Below are 20866 nucleotides of genomic sequence, written 5' to 3' on the forward strand. Positions count from 1 at the left end.
TTTTCACAGATTAGTCCTGTATTGTCTAAATTCTTCAGTAATTATTAAAAAATGCTGTAGACTTTATCCTGTTGGCATTGTAATCTGTCCCTGAAGATAGATCATGAATCTTTTTGAACTAATGTTAACACAGAGTGTCATCTTTGGGCCTGATATGGTAAACTTTGGCCTTTTGATGGGTTAAATTATTTTTGTTTAAGATTTCGCTTTCATGATCGACCACGACAACTGCACCCATACTGAAGAGGGGTGAGTTTAAGGGAGGCTACTCATGAATGGTATTTGGGCGGATCTCACTTTGCTTCCCTGTGGCTAGGTTTATATAATGAGCAATTGCATCCTGGAAAGAACAAGTACACTTTTTAAACCCTAGTATGAAAATCTGTTTGAATAAATAGTCCCTTTGTAAAGAAAAGTTTTTGTTTTGTAGTTTTCAAATTTGTATACCAGCTATTAACTGATATATATGTAATAGCTTTAATGGTCCTTTTCCTGTGAACATGATCTGTACTTGTAGTGTTGAAATGTCATGCCAACAATTGAAAAATTAAATAACTGTCTGCTGCAAAATAACATGTGAACCATATTCTCACAGACAATTCCCACTGTACTTCTTACCTCTATGCTATTAATGAATAGTAGAAATCTGGCTTTAGCTTTCTGACTACTAATATCCTACTCTTGGTCCCATTATTGAATATTATGGTGAAACAGGGATTATATGTTTCTGGATCAATCTCTGTGAATTACAGGTGTACCTCAGGTATATTATCAGTTTTAGGTAGGCATGTTTTAATTGCTGTGGTTTAAAAGGAGTTAAAATTCACTTCCTTAGTTACATTTGAACCCTAAATAAGCCAGCTGTTTTTCAATGGACACTTGTATTACTTGTTATCCCTACGTCAAATTGACACATAAAAAGTGTCTTATATGTAAATAAGTTTTAAAAAATCAGTTAAATTTCCCCAACCATCACTAACTGGACAGAAGCAAGACAGAGCTAATACATGTATCCCTAAGTTCACCCACTTGGCTGGCTTTCTAATCATTTACTTCTGGGGTAGTTTGGTACTATTCACCAAAAACCACATTCTAACATCCCATCCCTGGTGATGGATACTTTTCTGGATGTTTTACTCATATTGTGTTTGGTTCAGTAAACTCCTCAATGTTCATTTACAAGGCTATGGATTTATTCTTGTGTATAATTTCTGTTCCTAGAATACCAGAAATTAGACTTCGTTTTTAAATTGTAAATGTCATTAAAGAGGATAGACTGTAGATTTGGAAAAGTGCTTATCAATGCAAATTCAATTTTTGCTATTATTTTTAAAATAGCCCAATTGATTACTTTTCACAAAGTATCAGCCTTGTGTCTGATAACCAGCATGAAATCAGTAACAGCGTGCCTAAAACTTTAGAATCATTGTAGGACTGAAAATAGCAGGGGTAAGAGTGTTATATTTACTGTAAGGCATTAATTGGAGCTGTTGTTGTTAAACACAAATTTGTTTAGATTAACAAGTATAGATTTTTTGTCAAAAATCACTAGTATAACCTCTTTAAGCATCTATTCCAGTATTTCAGCTAAAATGTGTGAAAGAATGTCGGTACTAAAATCGCCAACCATCACCCAGTCAGTTGGATTGTGTTGGATACATATGCACTTGAGATTTCCATATCACGTGGAAAGCAGCATGGAGATTTTACTGGGCCATGATCCATTTCACTGCCTTCCTGCTTGCTGGAAATATTACGGCGTTTTAGTACTGTTTTTTTTTTAAATATTATCACGTTTAAATGAGTTAATACATATTTTTATTGTAAATTATTGTAATAAAAAATAAGACATATCAAAGTCATCACTGCCTAGATTTTTGTGGGAAAATGGAACTTGCTAAGCACCTCTGAAAATTATTTTTCAGGCACTCGAACAGCAAGAACTTGATGTTGGCAGGAGTTCGCTTAAGGAGTACAGTAACAAATGACAGATCTGCCCCAAGAATTTGATGAGATCACGGCACACTTGATGATTTAATGAGTAAATTTGCCTGTCAGACATCCCATCCCATTATATACATTAATCCTTAAATGTAATAGCTTATCAACTTGATTGTGGAATCTTCAGTGGCGTTCCTGTCAGTGGATACGATAAAGGGCCTGAAAGTCGATCCATTACTAGGTTGAACATGTCCCCTGATTCTGAAAGTTCTGTTCATCTTTGAATATTGTTTTGAGATTTTTTTGCAAGATGGAATGGTATCCTTAGTTTCAGGAATAATTTGTGGCATTTATTTGCCTCTGAAAATGCAATCTATTTGCGCTTAAAAGAACTGCTATAAAGAGTTTGTATTCCTGGTTATTTAAACTGATTTTGTGTTGCTGATATGAAGTTACATTTTGTCTTTAAAGATTTAAGCCAGAACCCAGCAATTCAACTCAGTTCAGAAGTTGAATGTGCCAGTACATTTGTGTGTAGTAAATTTTTGTTATTATTTAATTAAGCAGTGGAGTAGGGGCTAAGCCAAATATTTAAGACTGTAGTGAAGGCCAAGTTTGAATTGTTCTTTTACGGGCGGAGTAAATATTTTTTCAGTGTTTTTGGAGGGTTTAAAAGAAAAATTTAAAAATTATCTAAATTGTGGAACGTGTGTTCTATCTTTGGCAATTTTTGCCCTTAAGATACATTAACATGACTGGAAAGCCTTGAAAAAGAGGGAAATCATAAAAAAAAACATCAGACTATTTAAAATGGATTTTGCATTTCATCTTTATTCCCTTTTTGGATTTATTTAGTGTTGGCTAGCCCGTAAAATAAAATTGCTTTTGCCTACAGTGTGAAAAACTGTGCTGAGATGCCCCTTTAAGATTAGATACACCAAGCCCTAAAGTGGCATAGGATCCAATATGAGGTGTAGCACCAGGAAAGATATCACAAAAGCTGTATTTGCCACAACTCACAAATCTGTGTATTTATATATGTTAACAGTGTGCATATCTGTCTGTAACTGTATAGTGAATTCCTGCTGTAAATGCATGAATTTTGTTTTTGTTACATCATACCTGAATCTAGATGACCCTGGCAGCTGCACATGTATACCACTGTGTATGTACAATCTTCATTGTGATCCAGTCTTCATGCAGTAGTCACCTGTATATCCAGCATATGCCAAATTTCACCCCTGCCTCAAATATGCTCTACCCCCGGCCTGGAATTCTTAGCCATGGCCATTTGGATGACTTGTATATTATTGGTATTTTGAATACTATAATTATTGTGTTTGAAAAGACCTGATGTTGCCAGTGTGATCTTGTGTGTATAATTATGATTAAGGTGTACATTGCAGATATGTTGTGTTAAATATGAACTTCAACCAATACATCGTAGTTTAAATGTATACATATAATTTTGTGAAATGTATTTCATGTGACTGTCTATAACTAAGGCATATAACGTATATGGTATTTTATCTATATAGATGTACATTCCTACCAAAAACTTTGGCATGTGAGAACTGTTCTAATTTTTTAAAACTTATTAGTTTTTCTTACACCTGTTGTATATGTGTGAGTGGTATTATCTAAACAGTAAATCAATAATTGTATATTTTACTTTTTTTTTTTCAATATGTGACCTCTTCAGCTTGGCAAATCAAACATGTAGATTCATAGCAACTGTATATCAAACATGTGGATTCACAGCAACTGCATATCAAACCTGCGGATTCACAGCAACTGCATGTCAAACGTGGATTCACAGCAACTGCATATCAATCGTGTGGATTCACAGCAACTGCATATCAAACATGTGGATTCACAGCAACTGCATATCAAACATGTGGATTCACAGCAACTGCATATCAAACGTGGATTCACAGCAACTGCATATCAGTCATGTGGATTCACAGCAACTGCATATCAATCATGTGGATTCACAGCAACTGCATATCAAACGTGGATTCACAGCAACTGCATATCAAACCTGCGGATTCACAGCAACTGCATATCAATCATATGGATTCACAGCAACTGCATATCAATCATGTGGATTCACCGCAACTGCATATCAATCATGTGGATTCACAGCAACTGCAGATTACCCTCTGTGATATCTAGCCTCATGTGGATATATTTCTGGTAGAAATGGCACTGCCAGCTTGATGAAACTTAAATTAAAAAAAAGAAAAGCAAGTAATTTACAAATCTAAATTTCATTGTTATCGTGTATCATTGAGTTGGAGGCACAGTCAACTGTAAATGCACTTCACATTTTCATGCACAGTGTTAAGAGAGAGTACTCATATAAACATGCCCTGGAGGTGTTTTTCCAGTGTCCTGTTTAAAAAGCTACATGTATGTTACTGTCTATATTAGGTAAGTCATTAGTGCTATATTACCAGATGACTAATCCAACAGCCTTGTTTGTTGTAAAGACATTAAGCAGGGGAAAAAAGGAAGTGTGCATCAGTTATGAATAATTTGATCTTGCCTCATTTTCAACAGTTTACCCTTGCACACATTGAACATTGTGATATGATGTATATTTTGCATATCTTGTACAAATATTTTCAGTGGTCCTTTTCTTTATCAATCTTATATCGAAACTTGTCCATTTTCATACCTGGTCAAATAATGTATACCAATTACCTACATTTTTCTAAATACATACATGCATATATTTATATACTTATGTAAACAGTCGTTTTTGTTCCATTAAAATAGATGTAATTTATAAACCAATTTACAGGTATATAATGATACTCAGCTATACATATTTGCATATGGTACTTGTAATTTATGATATTTCTATTAGAATCTGACACTGTGACCTATGCACCAGAGATTTTACATATCATTTGATCTGTGACATTTGTAGATAGAAAGTATTACTGAAATGGCTAGTCACGTCTTTTATTTTCTTTAAACTTCCAACTTCATGAAAACTATACTCGCAATATATCTGTATTGAAGACAGGTTTGACAGGTTGGAATTCACTCCGCCTGCCATATATAACACATGATATTTCTGTAAGTTGATCCATATTTGCACTTAGGACTGAGGCAATCAGTCTTAAAAATGTTTAGAAACAGTTCACAAGCATTAAAGTCTATAAGTGATGAGGTTTTAAGAATTCTCTTGAGCTAACATTTGTTTTTTGTGAACAGCAATAGGTGTCTTCACCTCTGACAACTTTACCAAATGTATATGCCACACAGCATAGGAATTTAAGACACTGCTGATTATGTTTCAGTTTGTAAGCTAATGTACAAACAAGTAAGTGAAATATTCTGGAACGGAGTAAAATACCAGTCAAATAAATAAAATACATTTTGCAAACGTTGATCGAATTATATCTGATAAGATCATACATATATGATGTTAATACTATTATGTACAGTGACCTTCCCACAGTTGTCCTACAACCATTCTGTGACCTTCACACAAACACACATTCTAATTTTTTTAGCCCATTCTTTGTAAGTCAGGAAAGTAGATTCGTCATTAAGGTCAATTTTTAAGGGGCTTAAGTTAAAGCCGGAGCTCACAAATAGTTACATTGTTCCTTTATGCTTTATGTTGGAGATATCTTATGATGAGGGTTACTCATCCTATATAGCCATACTGTCACAAGGAATGTTTTGAGATGGAATACGGACTACAAAGAACAAGCATAGTCGATCATAGGTGCCCATATTGTGTTTTCTCTACAGTGACCTTGCATTCCAGAAGGTGTCGAACTATCACTAAAAACTGGTTATTTCTAGGCAAATTATAATCATACATGAGGATAGTATAAAGTAACAGAACAAAATCTGTCTTCAAATTTTGATCCAATGAGAAAATGAAGGAGGTTCTGTCTGATTTTTTTACATTTTTCATTTGACACATTTTGCTTCTTTCTGATTGATTCATTCACTTTATAGGGCCACTTTTTGTGAAATTCAATTCATTTCTCATCATAAGAAACTTGAGGGTTGGCATCAAAAATACTACTTTAAAGCCTTTATTTGCTTTATTTTATTTGGATTTTTACATACCAAACTTTGGGACAAACACAGTCAGTGAGATAATGCAGATTACACTTGGGCAGGATGTACTGTGGCTGCAGCTCAGTAATGAAAGTGTTTTGTATGTTGTTGGTACCAAGGCCTTTTATACACGTATACCATGGTTCTGCTTTACTGAGTCAGGTGTATGGTTAAGAATAGTGTAGACTTTATGATGACCATCTCCTGCATTGCTAGCCTCACATTTATGTAGTTGTAATTCCAAGTTTTTGTTACATTTTGCAGAATGTGTTATGGTCTCCGTGGTTACAAAACCATACTGTTGTGCAGCACATTTTCAGCATTATTGAAATTACAGTTCATTTTTTTGTCAAAGAAGCAAACTTCCGTTTGCTAGCAGAGGTCATACTGACACGATGCCTTGTACCAGTTTCATTGGGAACATTTATTGTATTCATAAAACTAAAGGCCTGAAATATATTTCTTGAAGTGCGAATTTGGCCAAACATGCCTAAAGGTATTTCCATTATGATAAACTGACACTTTACAGTGATACATATGACTGAGTTACATTAGAAATTAAAAATTTGGTAATTTATGTCTTTAGTTAGTTTAGGAAGACATTGATATGGTGTAATGAATACTTTTTTAACTGTGTTACATGTATTTGGTGTGTCAACCTCAAACTTAATTTGATAATTTTTTTGGGTAGATTGTTATTAAACTGGTGAACTGAAATTGTGTGTTTCTTTAGATAGACGATTTTAAAGATAAACCACAACATACATTGCACCTGTGTCCAGCCAATATTCTCTTGTGCTGGAAAGTTTCCTCTTATAATAAGGCTTCATGGTATAGAACCTTAAAGTGACTTTCTCCATAAGGCAGAAGCAGTCTACACTTCTGTATGAAATGACCTAAAATTTTGTCTTTGGGGAAGTTATTCAGGTTTCCAGATTCTTTGTTGATCTTAGGAAAGGTGTTTTGAGGTTTGTTTGGAAGGTAAGGTGATATGGATAAAATGTAAGCTTCAAGACCAAAAGGAAACTTTTATTGCATTTATTTGCATCTGAAAATAGTCTAATGTAGGCAGTTGTTTTTTTTTTGTCATTTACAGTGAGTGTTTTCCAGTGCTTGGGAACATCATCAACTGAGGCAATAGATAATAAGAATTTTCAGAGAATTACCAGTTTGATATTTTTCCTTTGATTGCAGTGTCATTTGTCAGTTAAGGCGAGTTCTTTGTATTAGGAATTTGAAACTGCGGAAATCTATAGGCTTATAAATTTTACCGGGTTATGGATCTTCTAACTAAGTTACCCTAAATCTTCAACAGATTCAACCACATAATGCATGATATGGCAAAGTGGAGGAATACCTACTAGCTAATGTCAACAGTTTATTATATAATTCTGTACCCTTACCTGAATGATACATTTTCGCTCATCTTATGAATTATGCTTTCATTTTTTTTTAGCATCTAAATTTATATGTACTGGACCTGTTGGTTGAGGATTTAAGGTGATGCATTGTGTTGGATGGCTTATTCCTTCATTTATTGTTGGTGACGTTTTAATGCACCTGTAGATTCTTGTGTCTGTTTTCAAACGATTGATAAGTGGCTTGAAAGGGATGTTAGATGTAATATTGAAACACCCGCAGGAATAAATTGAGAAGTGTGTTATCCAAAAGTAAAGTGTTATTAACTTAGTTCATGGAACAGCTCCTAAATGCCACTTCAAACTTGTATGCCATTTTTCTCCATATATTTGGGGAGATATGAAATGTTAGCAAACATCTAAAGAAAGTATACAACACTTTTATGTCTTGGTTGTTTCAACATTTTGGTTTATTGGCAACTTTGACTGTAGTTTTGTTATTGTCAGTCACATTCTGTATGAAATGGATGAATTTTTCTTGTGATTAAAATGGTTAAGCTCAGCATCTTTATTGGAAAAGTTCCAGATGATTTTCTGACCAGAGGCATTCCAGTCAGGTACAACCAGGATATTATAAGTGTCAAATAAAACACCGAATAAATATATGTACAGACAAAGCACAAAGTCTATGCCAGGTTAGTGTTATAAAGTTGTGACTTCATACCACCATGTGAGTTTCTATTAATAAATATATTTGTCAGTTAAACTTCATCTGATATGATTCTTGTCTCCATTAATTACTGTAATTCTTTAAACTTTTCGCATGTTTGCAAGATGTTCTTGTAGACATATTGGAAGGGCTTTAGTTTGTGTAGACTGATAAAATTGTGCTTGTGAAGCCCTGACATCGGCCAATCCAACCAATGTAGTTCTGTCTCCAAAATCAATTATAAATGTGCGGAAATTGCACCGAAAGTTGGTCTTTCAAATGCGAAAAGGTTGATTAATTACATTGTTGATTAGACACATTGTGATGGTGTACGTCAAATTCACAGTGTTGTGTATATATATGTATGCCAATCTGAGATAATTTCCATCATCTGGTGGATTTCTGATGAATTCTCTAGTAATTTCATAATGTATATTTAGATGTCAACAGTAACAAACTATAAAGTCTGTAGTTAACAGACTTAGATGATTTGATGTATTGTCAGCATTGACTCCTTGATCAGGATGATGTGACGTGATGTCAGGATAGTCGGGGCTGTTGGTAAGGTGTTTGCATTATCTGACACCTTGATGAGGATGATGTGATGTGATGTCAGGATAGTCGGGGCTGTTGGTAAGGTGTTTGCATTATCTGACACCTTGATGAGGATGATATGATGTGATGTCAGGATAGTCGGGGCTGTTGGTAGGTGTCGGCATTATCTGACATCTTGATGAGGATGATGTGATGTGATGTCAGGATGGTGTGTCCAATTGGTAAGGTATTTGCATTATCTGACACCTTGATGAGGATGATGTGATGTCAGGATGTTGTGTCCAATTGGTAAGGTGTTTGCATTATCTGACACCTTGATGAGGATGATGTGATGTGATGTCAGGATGGTGTGTCCAATTGGTAAGGTGTTTGCATTATCTGACACCTTGATCAGGATGATGTGATGTGATGTCAGGATGGTGTGTCCAATTGGTAAGGTGTTTGCATTGTCTGACACCTTGATCAGGATGATGTGATGTGATGTCAGGATGGTGTGTCCAGTTGGTAAGGTGTTTACGTTATCTGACATCTTGATCAGGATGATGTGATGTGATGTCAGGATGGTGTGTCCAGCTGGTAAAGTGTTTGCGTTATCTGACATCTTGATCAAGATGATGTGATGTGATGTCAGGATGATGTGGCCAGTTGGTCAGTTTTTTTCATTATCTGACACCTTGATCAGGATGATGTAACGTGATGTGAGGTCAGGATGGTCTGGCCACTTTGTAAGGTGTCGGCATTATCTGCCACCTAGATCAGGATGATGTAATGTCAGGATTGTGTGGTCATTTGGACGGCATTATCTGACACCTTGGTCTGGTGTCGGGGGGGAAAATGTGATTTATTATGTACACATGGTGTCAGACGTCCACTCTGTGACACTGTACTCATAATAATGTGATTAATATGCCATTGTCTGGATTAAGTGATTGATCAGGTCAATGTCAGGATATTGTGATTGATCAGGTCAATGTCTGGATTAAGTGATTGATCAGGTCAATATTCAGTTTAAGTGATTGGTCAGGTCAATGTCAGTGCAATGTGATTAACCAGGACATTATCAAGGTAATGTAATTGATCAGGTCAATGTCAGGATAATGTGATTGATCAGATCAATGTCAGAACAAGGTGATTGATCAAATCAATGTCAGCGTCATGTGACTGATCAGGTCAATGTCGGGATTAAGTGATTGATCAGGATAATGTGACTGATCAGGTCAATGTCAGAATAATGTGATTGATCAGGACAATGTCAGAGTAATGTGACTGATCAGGTCAATGCCCAGACTAAGTTATTGATCAGGTTGATATCCAGATTGTCATTGATGAGGTCAAGGTCAGGATAATGTGATTAATCAGGACAATGTCAAGATAATGAAATTGATCAGGATAATGGGATTGATCGGGTCAATGTCAGGATAATGGGATTGATCAGGTCAATGTCCGGATTAAGTGATTGATTAGGTCAATATTCAGCTTAAGTGATTGTTCAGGTCAATGTCAGTGCAATGTGATTAACCAGGACATTATCAAGGTAATGTAATTGATCAGGTCAATGTCAGGATAATGTGATTAATCAGGACAATGTCAAGATAATGTAATTGATCAGGATAATGGGATTGATCAGGTCAAAGTCAGGATAATGGAATTTGTCAGGTCAATGTCAGGATGATGTTATCGATCAGGATAATGTGATTGATCAGGATGATGTTATTGATCAGGTCAATGTCTAGATTAAGTGATTGATCAGGTCGATATCCAGATTAAGTGGTTGGTCAGGTCAGTGTCAGGATAATGTGATTGATCAGGCCAGTATCACGATAATGTGATTGGTCAGGGCAAAGAAGGTGAATGGTGTGATGCCTGGACAACTTGTCTTACCTTAATTCTTCTAAAATTTCGAAGACCTGGTCTGTTCATTTTAATATATATGTAGTTCTAGCAGAAATATTGAGTTTCTTTTTTTCTCTAGTGGTTAGACCATCTATTGGAAGACATACTCTTATCTTTACTTTCCACAGGGCTGGTAAAGAAATGTAATATTTTACTTCCAACACTACTAACAGCTGTCCCAAATTTTAGAAGAATTAGGGTAGTCAGGTCTAAGCTTGAACTGGTATCAGGTTCCTGTAATTGTCCCTTATATGATCATGGGATGTGATAAGGTGTTACGACACATAAATCTACTGTTGAGAGATATCTGTCCTGCACACGAAACTTGGAATGGTAAACAGTTATACATTCCCTTGCATATGTATCTGTATATTCAATATGGCTCAATATTATTTATTACACCATCAGCACACGTCAGCACAGAAGTCTATCAAACATCATAGCAATACCTGTCCCACTTGTATTGCTCAGAGGACATTGTGAACACTGGAGTTCGTAGCTCACTAGTCTGTTCTCATCCATTGCTCTAGTCTCTTTCGGAAGTCACCTTTGTGCTAGGACGTCTGCTTGTTTTTAGCACCATCACTATGAACCACAATTGCCACCAGCACTACAATTGTTGGAACTACAACCACAGCCAGTTTGCAGAGACATCCCCGCACTGACTGCCATCTTTTTTGTTTCCTCAGCTTGTTAGATTGTTTCCGGTATTCCGTGGTCTGAAATATCAATAGTTGATTTGATTGGTGTTTTACACCGTACTGAAGAATAAAAGTATATATATATATATATATATATATATATATATATATATATATATATATTTATATATATGTGTGTGTGTGTGTGTGTGTGTTATGTAATAATATACATGTGTCAAATGATCTATGGAATGAACGATTTCCAAGCTACAGCAAAACCCTGTGGACGATTTCCAAGCTAATGAAATAACCCCGTGAATAATTTTCAAAGCTAGGGCAATAACCCCGTGAACGATTTCAAGCTAGAGCAATAATCTCGTGGACTAATTCCAAGCTAGAGCAATAACCCCGTGAATAATTTCCACGTTAGGGGCAATAACGAAGTGGACGATTTCAAGCTAGAGCAATAATCCAGCGTTGTAAGCTGGAATAATAACCCTGTGGACCATTTCCAAGACGAATCTCCAAGATGCTGGGAACGAAATAACTGAGAAAAAAAAGGAACTAAATTGTATCCTGCTGATAAATCACCAGACTGAACATTGCTATCATCATGTCTACACTTGCAATTAAATACACATTTAAGGCAAAATAGATTTATGAATTACCTCTATGATAACTGTGTTTTTTTATTTATTTGTTTGGAGTGTAACGGTATTACCCGTGTACCCCACTAACCCTCCACATACTTACAAATCTAACCTCATGTCAGACCTATAGGTGGGCCTATACTACTCATGAGGTGGCATTCCCAGTCCATTTTTAGGACCCATAGCCAAAACATTCTATAACGCCAGTTCCAGAGGAATATGTAAGAAGTTAATGTATTTAGACAAAAAACGCTGGTATCATGTAAGGGAGAAACAGTTTTCAGTGATGCAGAAATATAGTGGATATTCTAGGCATAACATCAAATTCTAGTAAGGTCGAACACTAATATAACTATCTAAGTCGCGCTTGGTAGCATCTAATGATTCCTAGTCGACATAGGAGTGAAAAATTGCCTAGTGCGACGTAAAACCTCAAGCATAGGCGTACATACTTAAATCGCACACATTTACCGATATACATCTTATGTACATGTAGGACATATTTTTACTCCGGAAGCCACTCTGACAGGAGATCATTGTCATTGATCATGGGACCAAAAACATGTACCATTTTAAGTGTGTGTACAGTTTTTTTTAGCAGAACGAATCTTAGCGGACAAACGGCTTTCATCGCCATGTGTAGGGTATGTTGTAGAGTGGTATAGCTATAAACGCCAATCGATATCCGCTTAATAAAAAGATTATGCTTATAAAAAACAACATATACGCATATTAGTCATATGTGCATATTAGTCATTTCTATATTTACTAGTACTTATAGAACGGTTTCCTCCCTTAAACTGCAGTCATTCGTTGGTGAAACATTTTTGAATACATCAAACATATCTTGGTTGACTGTGTAGACTTTGCTCATGTTCGGCAAAGGTTCTACACGGTCACCTCTATATACGATTTATTTGATAGCATCGCTGGCGATGTGATCATAAATTATTTGAAGGCCATTGGCCTATATCATAAAATATAAATTTTAATTGTCATAAATATCTATAGATAAACAGTTATATACATATATATTTATACGTGTACTATAACCCTGGTTTTCGAGTTTTAACTCTTATTTTTCTTTTATACGATTTTAAACATGTCTACTTTTTGTTTTACTTTTGGTGTTCATATTATCATATCGAAAACCTTAACGGTCTCACTTTTTCACCTTGTTCTCGCCACGATATGGCTGAAATATTGCCGATGTGGCGTTAAGCCATATTCATTCATCCATTCATTCATTCATTTTTTGAATATATACAGCGTTAAACAACACACAAGCAAACACATAAATATGATACGGCTGTTCATCTTAGAATAACCTAATAAATATTAAAATATAATCTTGCTATTCATAAATCTATAACCAAAACTAGTGTGATGTATACTCGATCCCAGCCGAAACAGTTTGTTAGTTTGTCACAGCAATGTGATTTCATTAGGTTTCATTTCAAGCGTAAACCCTATTATTTAAACCTGACAAACTTGCATGATACGACAATTCTTCATTTCACCGTTACATTGTGTGCATAGTAATGATTCAATCGCACACATGTTGGTATGAGAGGTAAAGAGCTGGGCGTCGGCAACGTCACTTCTGCCCCGGGCACTAAGCGTTCTTACTGGTTAGTTACAGAGCCGTCTCCCTCTCTGTATATGTACTTATGCGTGTGTCTGAATGAACTCGACACCATCTATAGCCTACACAACACTCAGGATATGTTTTTTTATCGACGAAATCTCATTCATCACTGTACAAATAAACGGTCACCCCCACCCAAATAAAACTGCCACATACAATATCTGAATTACGTACACTCTTTTGGAAGTAGACAATAATGATTTTCACTGCCTCCACCATGCGTGGATTTTTCTTAATGCTAGATACTCGTCAGAGTGTTCTCATCAAATGGTGAATAGATAGGACCATTCTTGTGAAAAGTTTTGACAACATGTCAGTGCGGGACTCTTGATGGCGCATGGCTCTAACGTGTCCTTTCCACGAGGACCACCGGAATTCTTGACTAGCAATGTCGAGTGCTCCTGCTCCTACGTTTTCACCTGCAGTTTTATACAATACACAGGTTTAGACACTTCCTAGATATGCACACTTTAGGAAGTGTGGTCGTTTCCTTCGAGTTTCTCTTCTACCTATAGATTTGACCACTGCCATATACGTACATGTACCAGTAATATATTCTTGATCACATCAGACTAAGATACGCTGTACTTTTTCGTACGTGCATATGTAAACGGAGCCATACCTTGGCGAGTAGATATTCCGATTTCTCTTGGAGTGCCTCTAGTTTGTGTCCTCTCTGCTGAACTTTCTCGATGTTTTCTTTAGACAGCTCAGTGAGTTCATGTACCTCGTCGTCCAGAAGTATGATTTTGTGTAAGACAAGGTCTGAATCATTTGTCATAACTGCATGTTGGGCCATGGCCGCGTTATACAGGTACGCTGCTCAGTACAGACTATAGCATTTCTGGGCACGTATGTGCATACTCAAGATGTCACCCAGCCCGAAGGCCTATATACCAGGTGTACATGACTGGCAGGTTTACCATATATAATTCAGTCCCATATTTCCGCTTTATATAGGTAGTGTGCAACAGAAAAAGCACAGAGGTATGAACTGACATGCAATTATGCGTGTATATAATACGAGTGGCAAATTCCTCTAAGCCTTTAAAAGACATTCCCAGCTGTATAATGAAAACGAAACCACATAAATCTTGTGTAAAACATGAGAACTCGGCTTACATAGGCTGCCAAGTTTAGCGTCGTTTTACTTTGAGACGGCTGTGATCTTCAGTGATCGCTATGTATCCGCGAACATTATGTACTAGGTCTCTCAACTACACTCGCCATGCATTTACTATATGTGCATGTATATGTACTTTACAGTTCATATGCAGGCACCATCTCATATTCGACGTGGCAGATTATGCACACTAACTGTGTTCTTGTTCAAACTACCAAACTATGGGTGTCTTCCCATGTCATTCATATGATCCTTAGACGATATCGTTATAACATTTACTCGGCTTTGTCTTGTTTTCCTACGGCTCAAAAGTCTACTAGGATGAAATGTCCGCCTAGGGACTCCGTAGTTGGGCTACATTAGCCTATGACCTGTAAGACGATACAAACGCCTAACCTACTTAGCCGCCATATTGGACATATAAGAAAATCTGAAAGGTTTTCTTCCACTTATTCGATTGCCTTGCAATTTAATATGAATGTGCATATCTGATGGAGCTACAAAGTGTGATGGAACTACAAATTTGTTCAAATCCACTGAAACTTGTAGAGGCTCGCAATCACACTCCTTCTACAGCACATGTACCGCTCACTACACCCGCTTTACATCGCTGCCACAATTAGAAAAGGTTGACCTTTGAAGTCTGTGCGACGCACGTAGGCTCGCTTGCACGGTTTTAGCCTCACCACTGATGTCCTCGCGCGAAGCTATGATCAGCCATATAAAATGAGTGAGTGAGTGAGTGCTTGGGTTTAACGTCGTACTCAACAATTTTTCAGTCATATGACGACGAAGGAATCTTTAGGGTGCATGTACGTGTAACTTGCCTCCTTGTAGCAGGACGGATTTCCACCGCTCTTTTATTTAGTGCTGCTTCACTGAGACGACTTACCGAAGGCAAGTAAGCCGCCCCGCTCGAGCCATTATACTGATACGGGTCAACCAGTCGTTGCACTATCCCCTTCATGCTGAACGCCAAGCGAGGAAGTTACAACTTCCTCTTTTAAAGTCTTAGGTGTGACTCGATCAAGGATTGATCCTGGATCTACCGGTCCCGAAGAGGACGCTCTACCAACTGTGCTATCCGGGCCGGTGCCCATATAAAATGAGAATACATGGATGTTCACAATCAGCAAAGCGGCTGATATCGCACATAGGCCTACTTTATACCTTGCATAATACACCGAGGGTTGCCGTGTTTTATAAATAAAAAACAAAACAAACACGTTACAGATTTTTTTTCGTTTAGGCCTATACTGGTTGTTACCAAATCCCCTTGTTGGTATATAAAACTTTTACACACCTCTGACATAGTTATGTACTCCATGCTGGAGACATACTGACTTATCCGTACTTAAATCAACTTCTTTTCCAGAACCGCCTAAGTGATTGCTTTGAAATTTAATAAGCATGATCACTGTACGTGGTCTTCCCTTCATCTGAAAATTGTGCGGCTCTAGAAATAAGTTCACAACATCTGGCGGTCTAAAGTCAGCAAAAATTAACATAAATATCTACATGTGCATGTAGTGCATATAGGAGCCCACTCATGCAATGGAGAATGAATTCCAGTTCTCTGCTGCAGCTGCTTTTATATATCGAGCTCCAGAACAATGAGACTTTTGACTTGATACTACAGGTTTTAGGATTGGAATGGTTAGAATGGAGGAGGTGTTGTAACCTTTGTTATATGCTTGTCTAGACGTCAAAACAGACATTAGTATATACCAGCGTCAACCAAAATGAACGTTCCATGTCATTTATCGGAAGGCTAATTTCAAAACATTCAACAAAAACCACCAAAGAACTAAGAAAGTATATCAAATACGAAATTAAGTCGGATTCATATAATAGAAGCAGTCAACAGTTTTCATCGGACTTCTAGGGGAATCAGTGAAATCAGTATTCAAATCGATGCTAGTTTATAAGTTGTGGATAATCCAAATATGTATCTCAGTTGCGCTTTGATTGCAACTGTTCTGATATCCAGAGTGGCGATCTAATTCAACACAAAGTGTACCAGAGATTCTGCCAGAAATTCTGCCGGAGATTCTTTATACTGTTCATATTTACTTATAAGAGAATTATACTCTAAAAAAACTAAGTAAACTTGGAGTGAAGGCGGTTGACACACCCGTGACTTGTGACGTTGATTAAAATTGTGACATAACACAGAAGATCTAAGAAATACAATAAGGTGAAATATGTACAAACCATATGTAGGGCCCTTCGGTCTATGGACATCAAAATAAGGATACCTTACGATACAAAAATTGAAAACTATCCCTCTTGTCGTAAAATCGGCGCGACAGGAACCGTTTTGGTCTTTGTACAGATAGGCCTACAAGTCCAGAAAATATGCACGATGCATCTGGAGAGTTTGTGGTTCCCTTTAACACCAGCAAAGGTGGAAATATATCTTTGACAGCCATTACTGTATACGGTTTCATTCAACACAGAAATATATTACCCCAACATAAACATGTGTTTAATAAATGTGAAGTACACATGTTTGTGTAGTTCACATCTGGCGGTCTAAAGTCAGCAAAAATTTACATTACCACATATCTACATGTACATGTAGTGTTTAATGCATATAAGAGATTCATGCAATTGAGAATGAATTCCAGTTCTCTGCTGCAGTTGCTTTTATATAGAGAGCTCGAGAATAATGAGATTTTTGACTCGATATTACAGATTTTAGGATTGGAATGGTTAGAAAAATTGGATTAAATGAGAAGTATGCATGTTTGTGTTACAAAATGATTAAACACAAACAAGATCTTGTGTTAATTCAACCCAAGATAGAGTTGTTCAAATATGACACAAGACTTTCGAAGTGTTTTTGAGTGTACTTTGTAATTTCTGCACATAGTGAACAAGTATATAGGTCAGCACAGTTTGTGCCTATCAGAATACTAATATCTATGCATTAATGGCATATGGTTTCCCGAATTTCACATTGATGTTATTGATAAGAAATTCATGCAAGACTTTGTTGCCTCTGACGTTCATATAGAGGTGACCCGTTTTGTTAAACACTGGAAAAATAGTGATGAAATGCTATAAATTAAGTGTTTGTGGCTAACAATAGTCTAGAGAGTAGAGAAATCCCAAGTGGATATGTCCTCATATGGTGCGTGTATTTGAGCTTCTAGTTATTCATTGAGACTTTTGGAGTTTTCCGGAATCAAAATGCATTTGACGCCTGAATTCTTTTCAATTGCACAGCAGCACATTCCAAAATGACTGCACCTCTTGCAGTGCAGATGTTAAGAGAGCAGATGCAAGTTCGGTAATACCACTGCTTGACCCCACCATGAAGCAAGCTTTGTATGGGGATTTATACCATCCAGTAAAGCTGAGGGCTATCGGCGTGACGGGAAGGTACAGATAAACTCATTCCTTTGAGAAAGGACTGATGTTTTTAACATAGTTCCTCCAGAATGTGGGTCCTCACACAGTAGGTTGACGTTGCGGTAGTCGCAGTAATATATAGCTCCTCACAAGAATTTAATAGTAATATTTCTTAGGAGCTTTGTTCACAGTAACAATACGCATTTTCTCTGAAGTTCATCAAGTATACCTGTGCAGGGTAGGGTCATTCAGAAAGAATGACTGAAGGTATGTCCACACTTAAAAACAGTAAATTTGATGTATGTGTTAAAATACCAGCATCACTGTTTATTCGCATCAGCTACGAACATGACCCGAAACTGACGAGTAGGCCTACTAACACTTCCTTTAGCACTTCCTATATATGGAATATTATTACATTATGGGTAGTAAATGACGCCTATAATGTAACATTATTATATTATGGGTAGCAAATATTACACACGGTGTAATAATTATGACATGATGCATGTATGTAATTATTGCATTTCTGGACTTTATTCCACTGCGCTCTTAGGCCATACATTGGAAGGTCTGTTAGCAGCCTGTGCATGGTCGTGGGTTTCCCCCGGGCTTTACCCGGATTCCCCTCATCATATTACTGGCTGTGGTCGTATAATTAAGTGAAATATCTTGAGTACGGCGTAAAACACCAATCAAGTAAACACATGAATATTACATTTTAGGCACTTAAAGGTCAACCGTATGGACGGCCATGTGATGAACAACAGGCATAGCTTTGCCCACAGTTTATGTGTTGGGTATAGAAGAATTACGGCCAAAACATGCATCAGGGGGCCGAAGGTATCTCCACCATGAAATTTAATTACGTGTATATACATACATCACTGAGGAAGAAGGCTCATTGTATGTGTTGGTAGGATGTAGGTAGCCCAACCGTGCTATTATAGCTGTATAACTACTACACCCTTCTTGCTCGCCGTTCAAAGTGAAAATGAAAGTTTACAGAGATTTATCAGAATCGGTACACTAGAAAAACGCGGATATTCGATGAACTTATAGGATTCAGTTTGTTCTGTCAGTAACATTGTGGAGAGGCAAACAAGTGAATATTGCAGCTATATATAGGTACACATTTTTGTTGGACATAAAAGTCTTTCTCATTCACTGTGTATTGTGACCTATATCGTACAAATTTGCGTCTGGTAGCAGAACCCCGTAGGCTTATGTACAATGGCCTGCAATGTGCTGGTTGATGAGAATATAAGGGTTACAGATGAGGCGTTGGGAGATGCCATTGATGGAGGATCAATTAGAGTGCCTGAGCTGATATCCCAGGTTGATGAGTTAACGGAAATCCTTAGATCTAACACCCAGCGTCTTATGGAAAGAGAGGGTCGCTTGGAAGACTTGCAAATTCTAGCGGATGACTTGTCAGATAAGGTACATGTATACCTATTTAATTTTCTTACGTAACATAGGCCTACCAGCACCCATCTAGTTGGGTCACGGCGATGTCTATTGATATCAGTTTGCATAGTACATAGGTCACATAATACAGTTTAGGCTTAAAACTGATATGTTTAACAACTTTATATACATTGAAAGAACGCTTAAACGTCTAAACCTAGTTGCCAATATGTATTTCTGAATCGTGTGTGCACACCCATGACAGTCACAATGCGAAATGTGTCGTGAGATATTTTGGACCACCTCTCAGCTTTGGTACCTTACCTTGAAAATGTCCGCTCTTCGGTGCGATTTTTGTTAGCGGCAAGTGTTCAAAGACAATATACAACTAACACTGACGTTTGTGGACGAAGCGGTTTCTTTTATTTGTAGAAATTGTGCTCAGAAAAGCCTTGGGAAGAACAACTCATCTGAGCTCGTTTCGCATGGTGCACTCGAACTGGAATTGCATTTTCGCAACTGATTCAGAACATTCACTGACAAAAATAACCAGTGGTGAGTGAACCGGGCTGAACTGAGCTCTGTCCTCATGTTGATGTGGAGAGGGTTCATGCAGCTTACTATATAGTGTATAGATCTGTAAGATGGGTATTTTGGTTTCAGGCGCATCAGTTTCAAACTGTGACAAAAAGAGCACGTCGGAAGATCTGGTGGCGAAGGAATAAGTACAGAGCCCTGACAGTGTTGTTTATCATCATCGTCATCGTTGTTATCATCACAGTGGTCATCCTGGTTGTAGCTCTGAGGGTTGTATGAATCAAAGTGGAATTCTCTTTGTACTCGGTTGTATAACTTGATTAGTATACATAACATTGTATTCTGTGTAAATTATTCTCCGAGGATTCATACGAAAAGAATATAAAATAAAATCTGACAGCACTTTATATATATATATATGTATATATATATATATATATATATATATATATATATATATATATATACAAGTGAAATATTCTTCAGTACGGCGTAAAACACAAATTAACTAAGTAAATAAATTACTATGCCTATATACATGTAGAAAATTGTTCATCAAGTTCATCGACTTAATTCTCTTTGAGTTTGTTTCATTTTGTAAATTTGAGTTTGATTTTGTTTGTGTAATCCTTTTGATATTATATATGTGTCAGTCCCGGTGAGCTAATTCCCAGATTTTCCTTATTCTCAGTGAGCTGTGCTGTTAGACATTACACATTTTGTACAGGACAGAATAAGTCTTTCATATGAACTTCATAATTATAAATGATTATTTTGTGTTACTTTTATTTATTTATACTGGGCCTATTTTGAAAAGTCTCATCAGAAGCGGAATCGTATATGTTTTCACTCATGGTTTTAGTATAAGTATATAGAGCGGAATGTAGCTCATTGAGTATATCCTGTAAGGTGCGCGAATCCTAAACATTAGGCCTTTATTTAGATAAACATAGCC

At 36.8% G+C, this 20866-nt stretch overlaps 2 protein-coding genes across 3 annotated transcripts in view; both read left to right on the forward strand.

Moving 5' to 3' along the window:
- LOC135462165 (brain-specific angiogenesis inhibitor 1-associated protein 2-like) overlaps positions 1 to 8976 on the forward strand; it is a 33106-nt gene extending 24130 nt beyond the window's left edge. The window contains exons 15-16 of one of the 2 annotated variants that reach the window (XM_064739542.1): positions 1926 to 8663; positions 8736 to 8976. In XM_064739542.1, the coding sequence (XP_064595612.1) occupies positions 1926 to 2010 (85 nt within the window). In that variant the 3' untranslated portion in view covers positions 2011 to 8663; positions 8736 to 8976. Of the gene's footprint in view, positions 1 to 200; positions 250 to 1925; positions 8664 to 8735 lie in introns of those variants that run through there. The other variant, XM_064739543.1, reaches the window with a different exon arrangement.
- Positions 8977 to 19197: 10221 nt separating this feature from the next.
- On the forward strand, positions 19198 to 20190 carry LOC135468091 (vesicle-associated membrane protein 3-like). The gene is made up of 2 exons (XM_064746188.1): positions 19198 to 19407; positions 20038 to 20190. The coding sequence occupies exons 1-2, from the start codon at positions 19198 to 19200 to the stop codon at positions 20188 to 20190; spliced, it is 363 nt and encodes a 120-aa protein (XP_064602258.1).
- Positions 20191 to 20866: the final 676 nt, after the last annotated feature.

The sequence above is a fragment of the Liolophura sinensis genome, chromosome 1, assembly GCF_032854445.1.
Source record: "Liolophura sinensis isolate JHLJ2023 chromosome 1, CUHK_Ljap_v2, whole genome shotgun sequence".
NCBI classification, from domain to species: domain Eukaryota; kingdom Metazoa; phylum Mollusca; class Polyplacophora; order Chitonida; family Chitonidae; genus Liolophura; species Liolophura sinensis.

What these genes read in the sequence shown, in the direction of transcription:
- LOC135468091 (XM_064746188.1), top strand. Translation starts at nt 19,198, where the DNA reads ATGGCCTGCAATGTGCTGGTTGATGAGAATATAAGGGTTACAGATGAG. An exon ending in CGGATGACTTGTCAGATAAG is followed by an intron (nt 19,408 to 20,037) that starts GTACATGTATAC and finishes TTTTGGTTTCAG; the next exon opens with GCGCATCAGTTTCAAACTGT.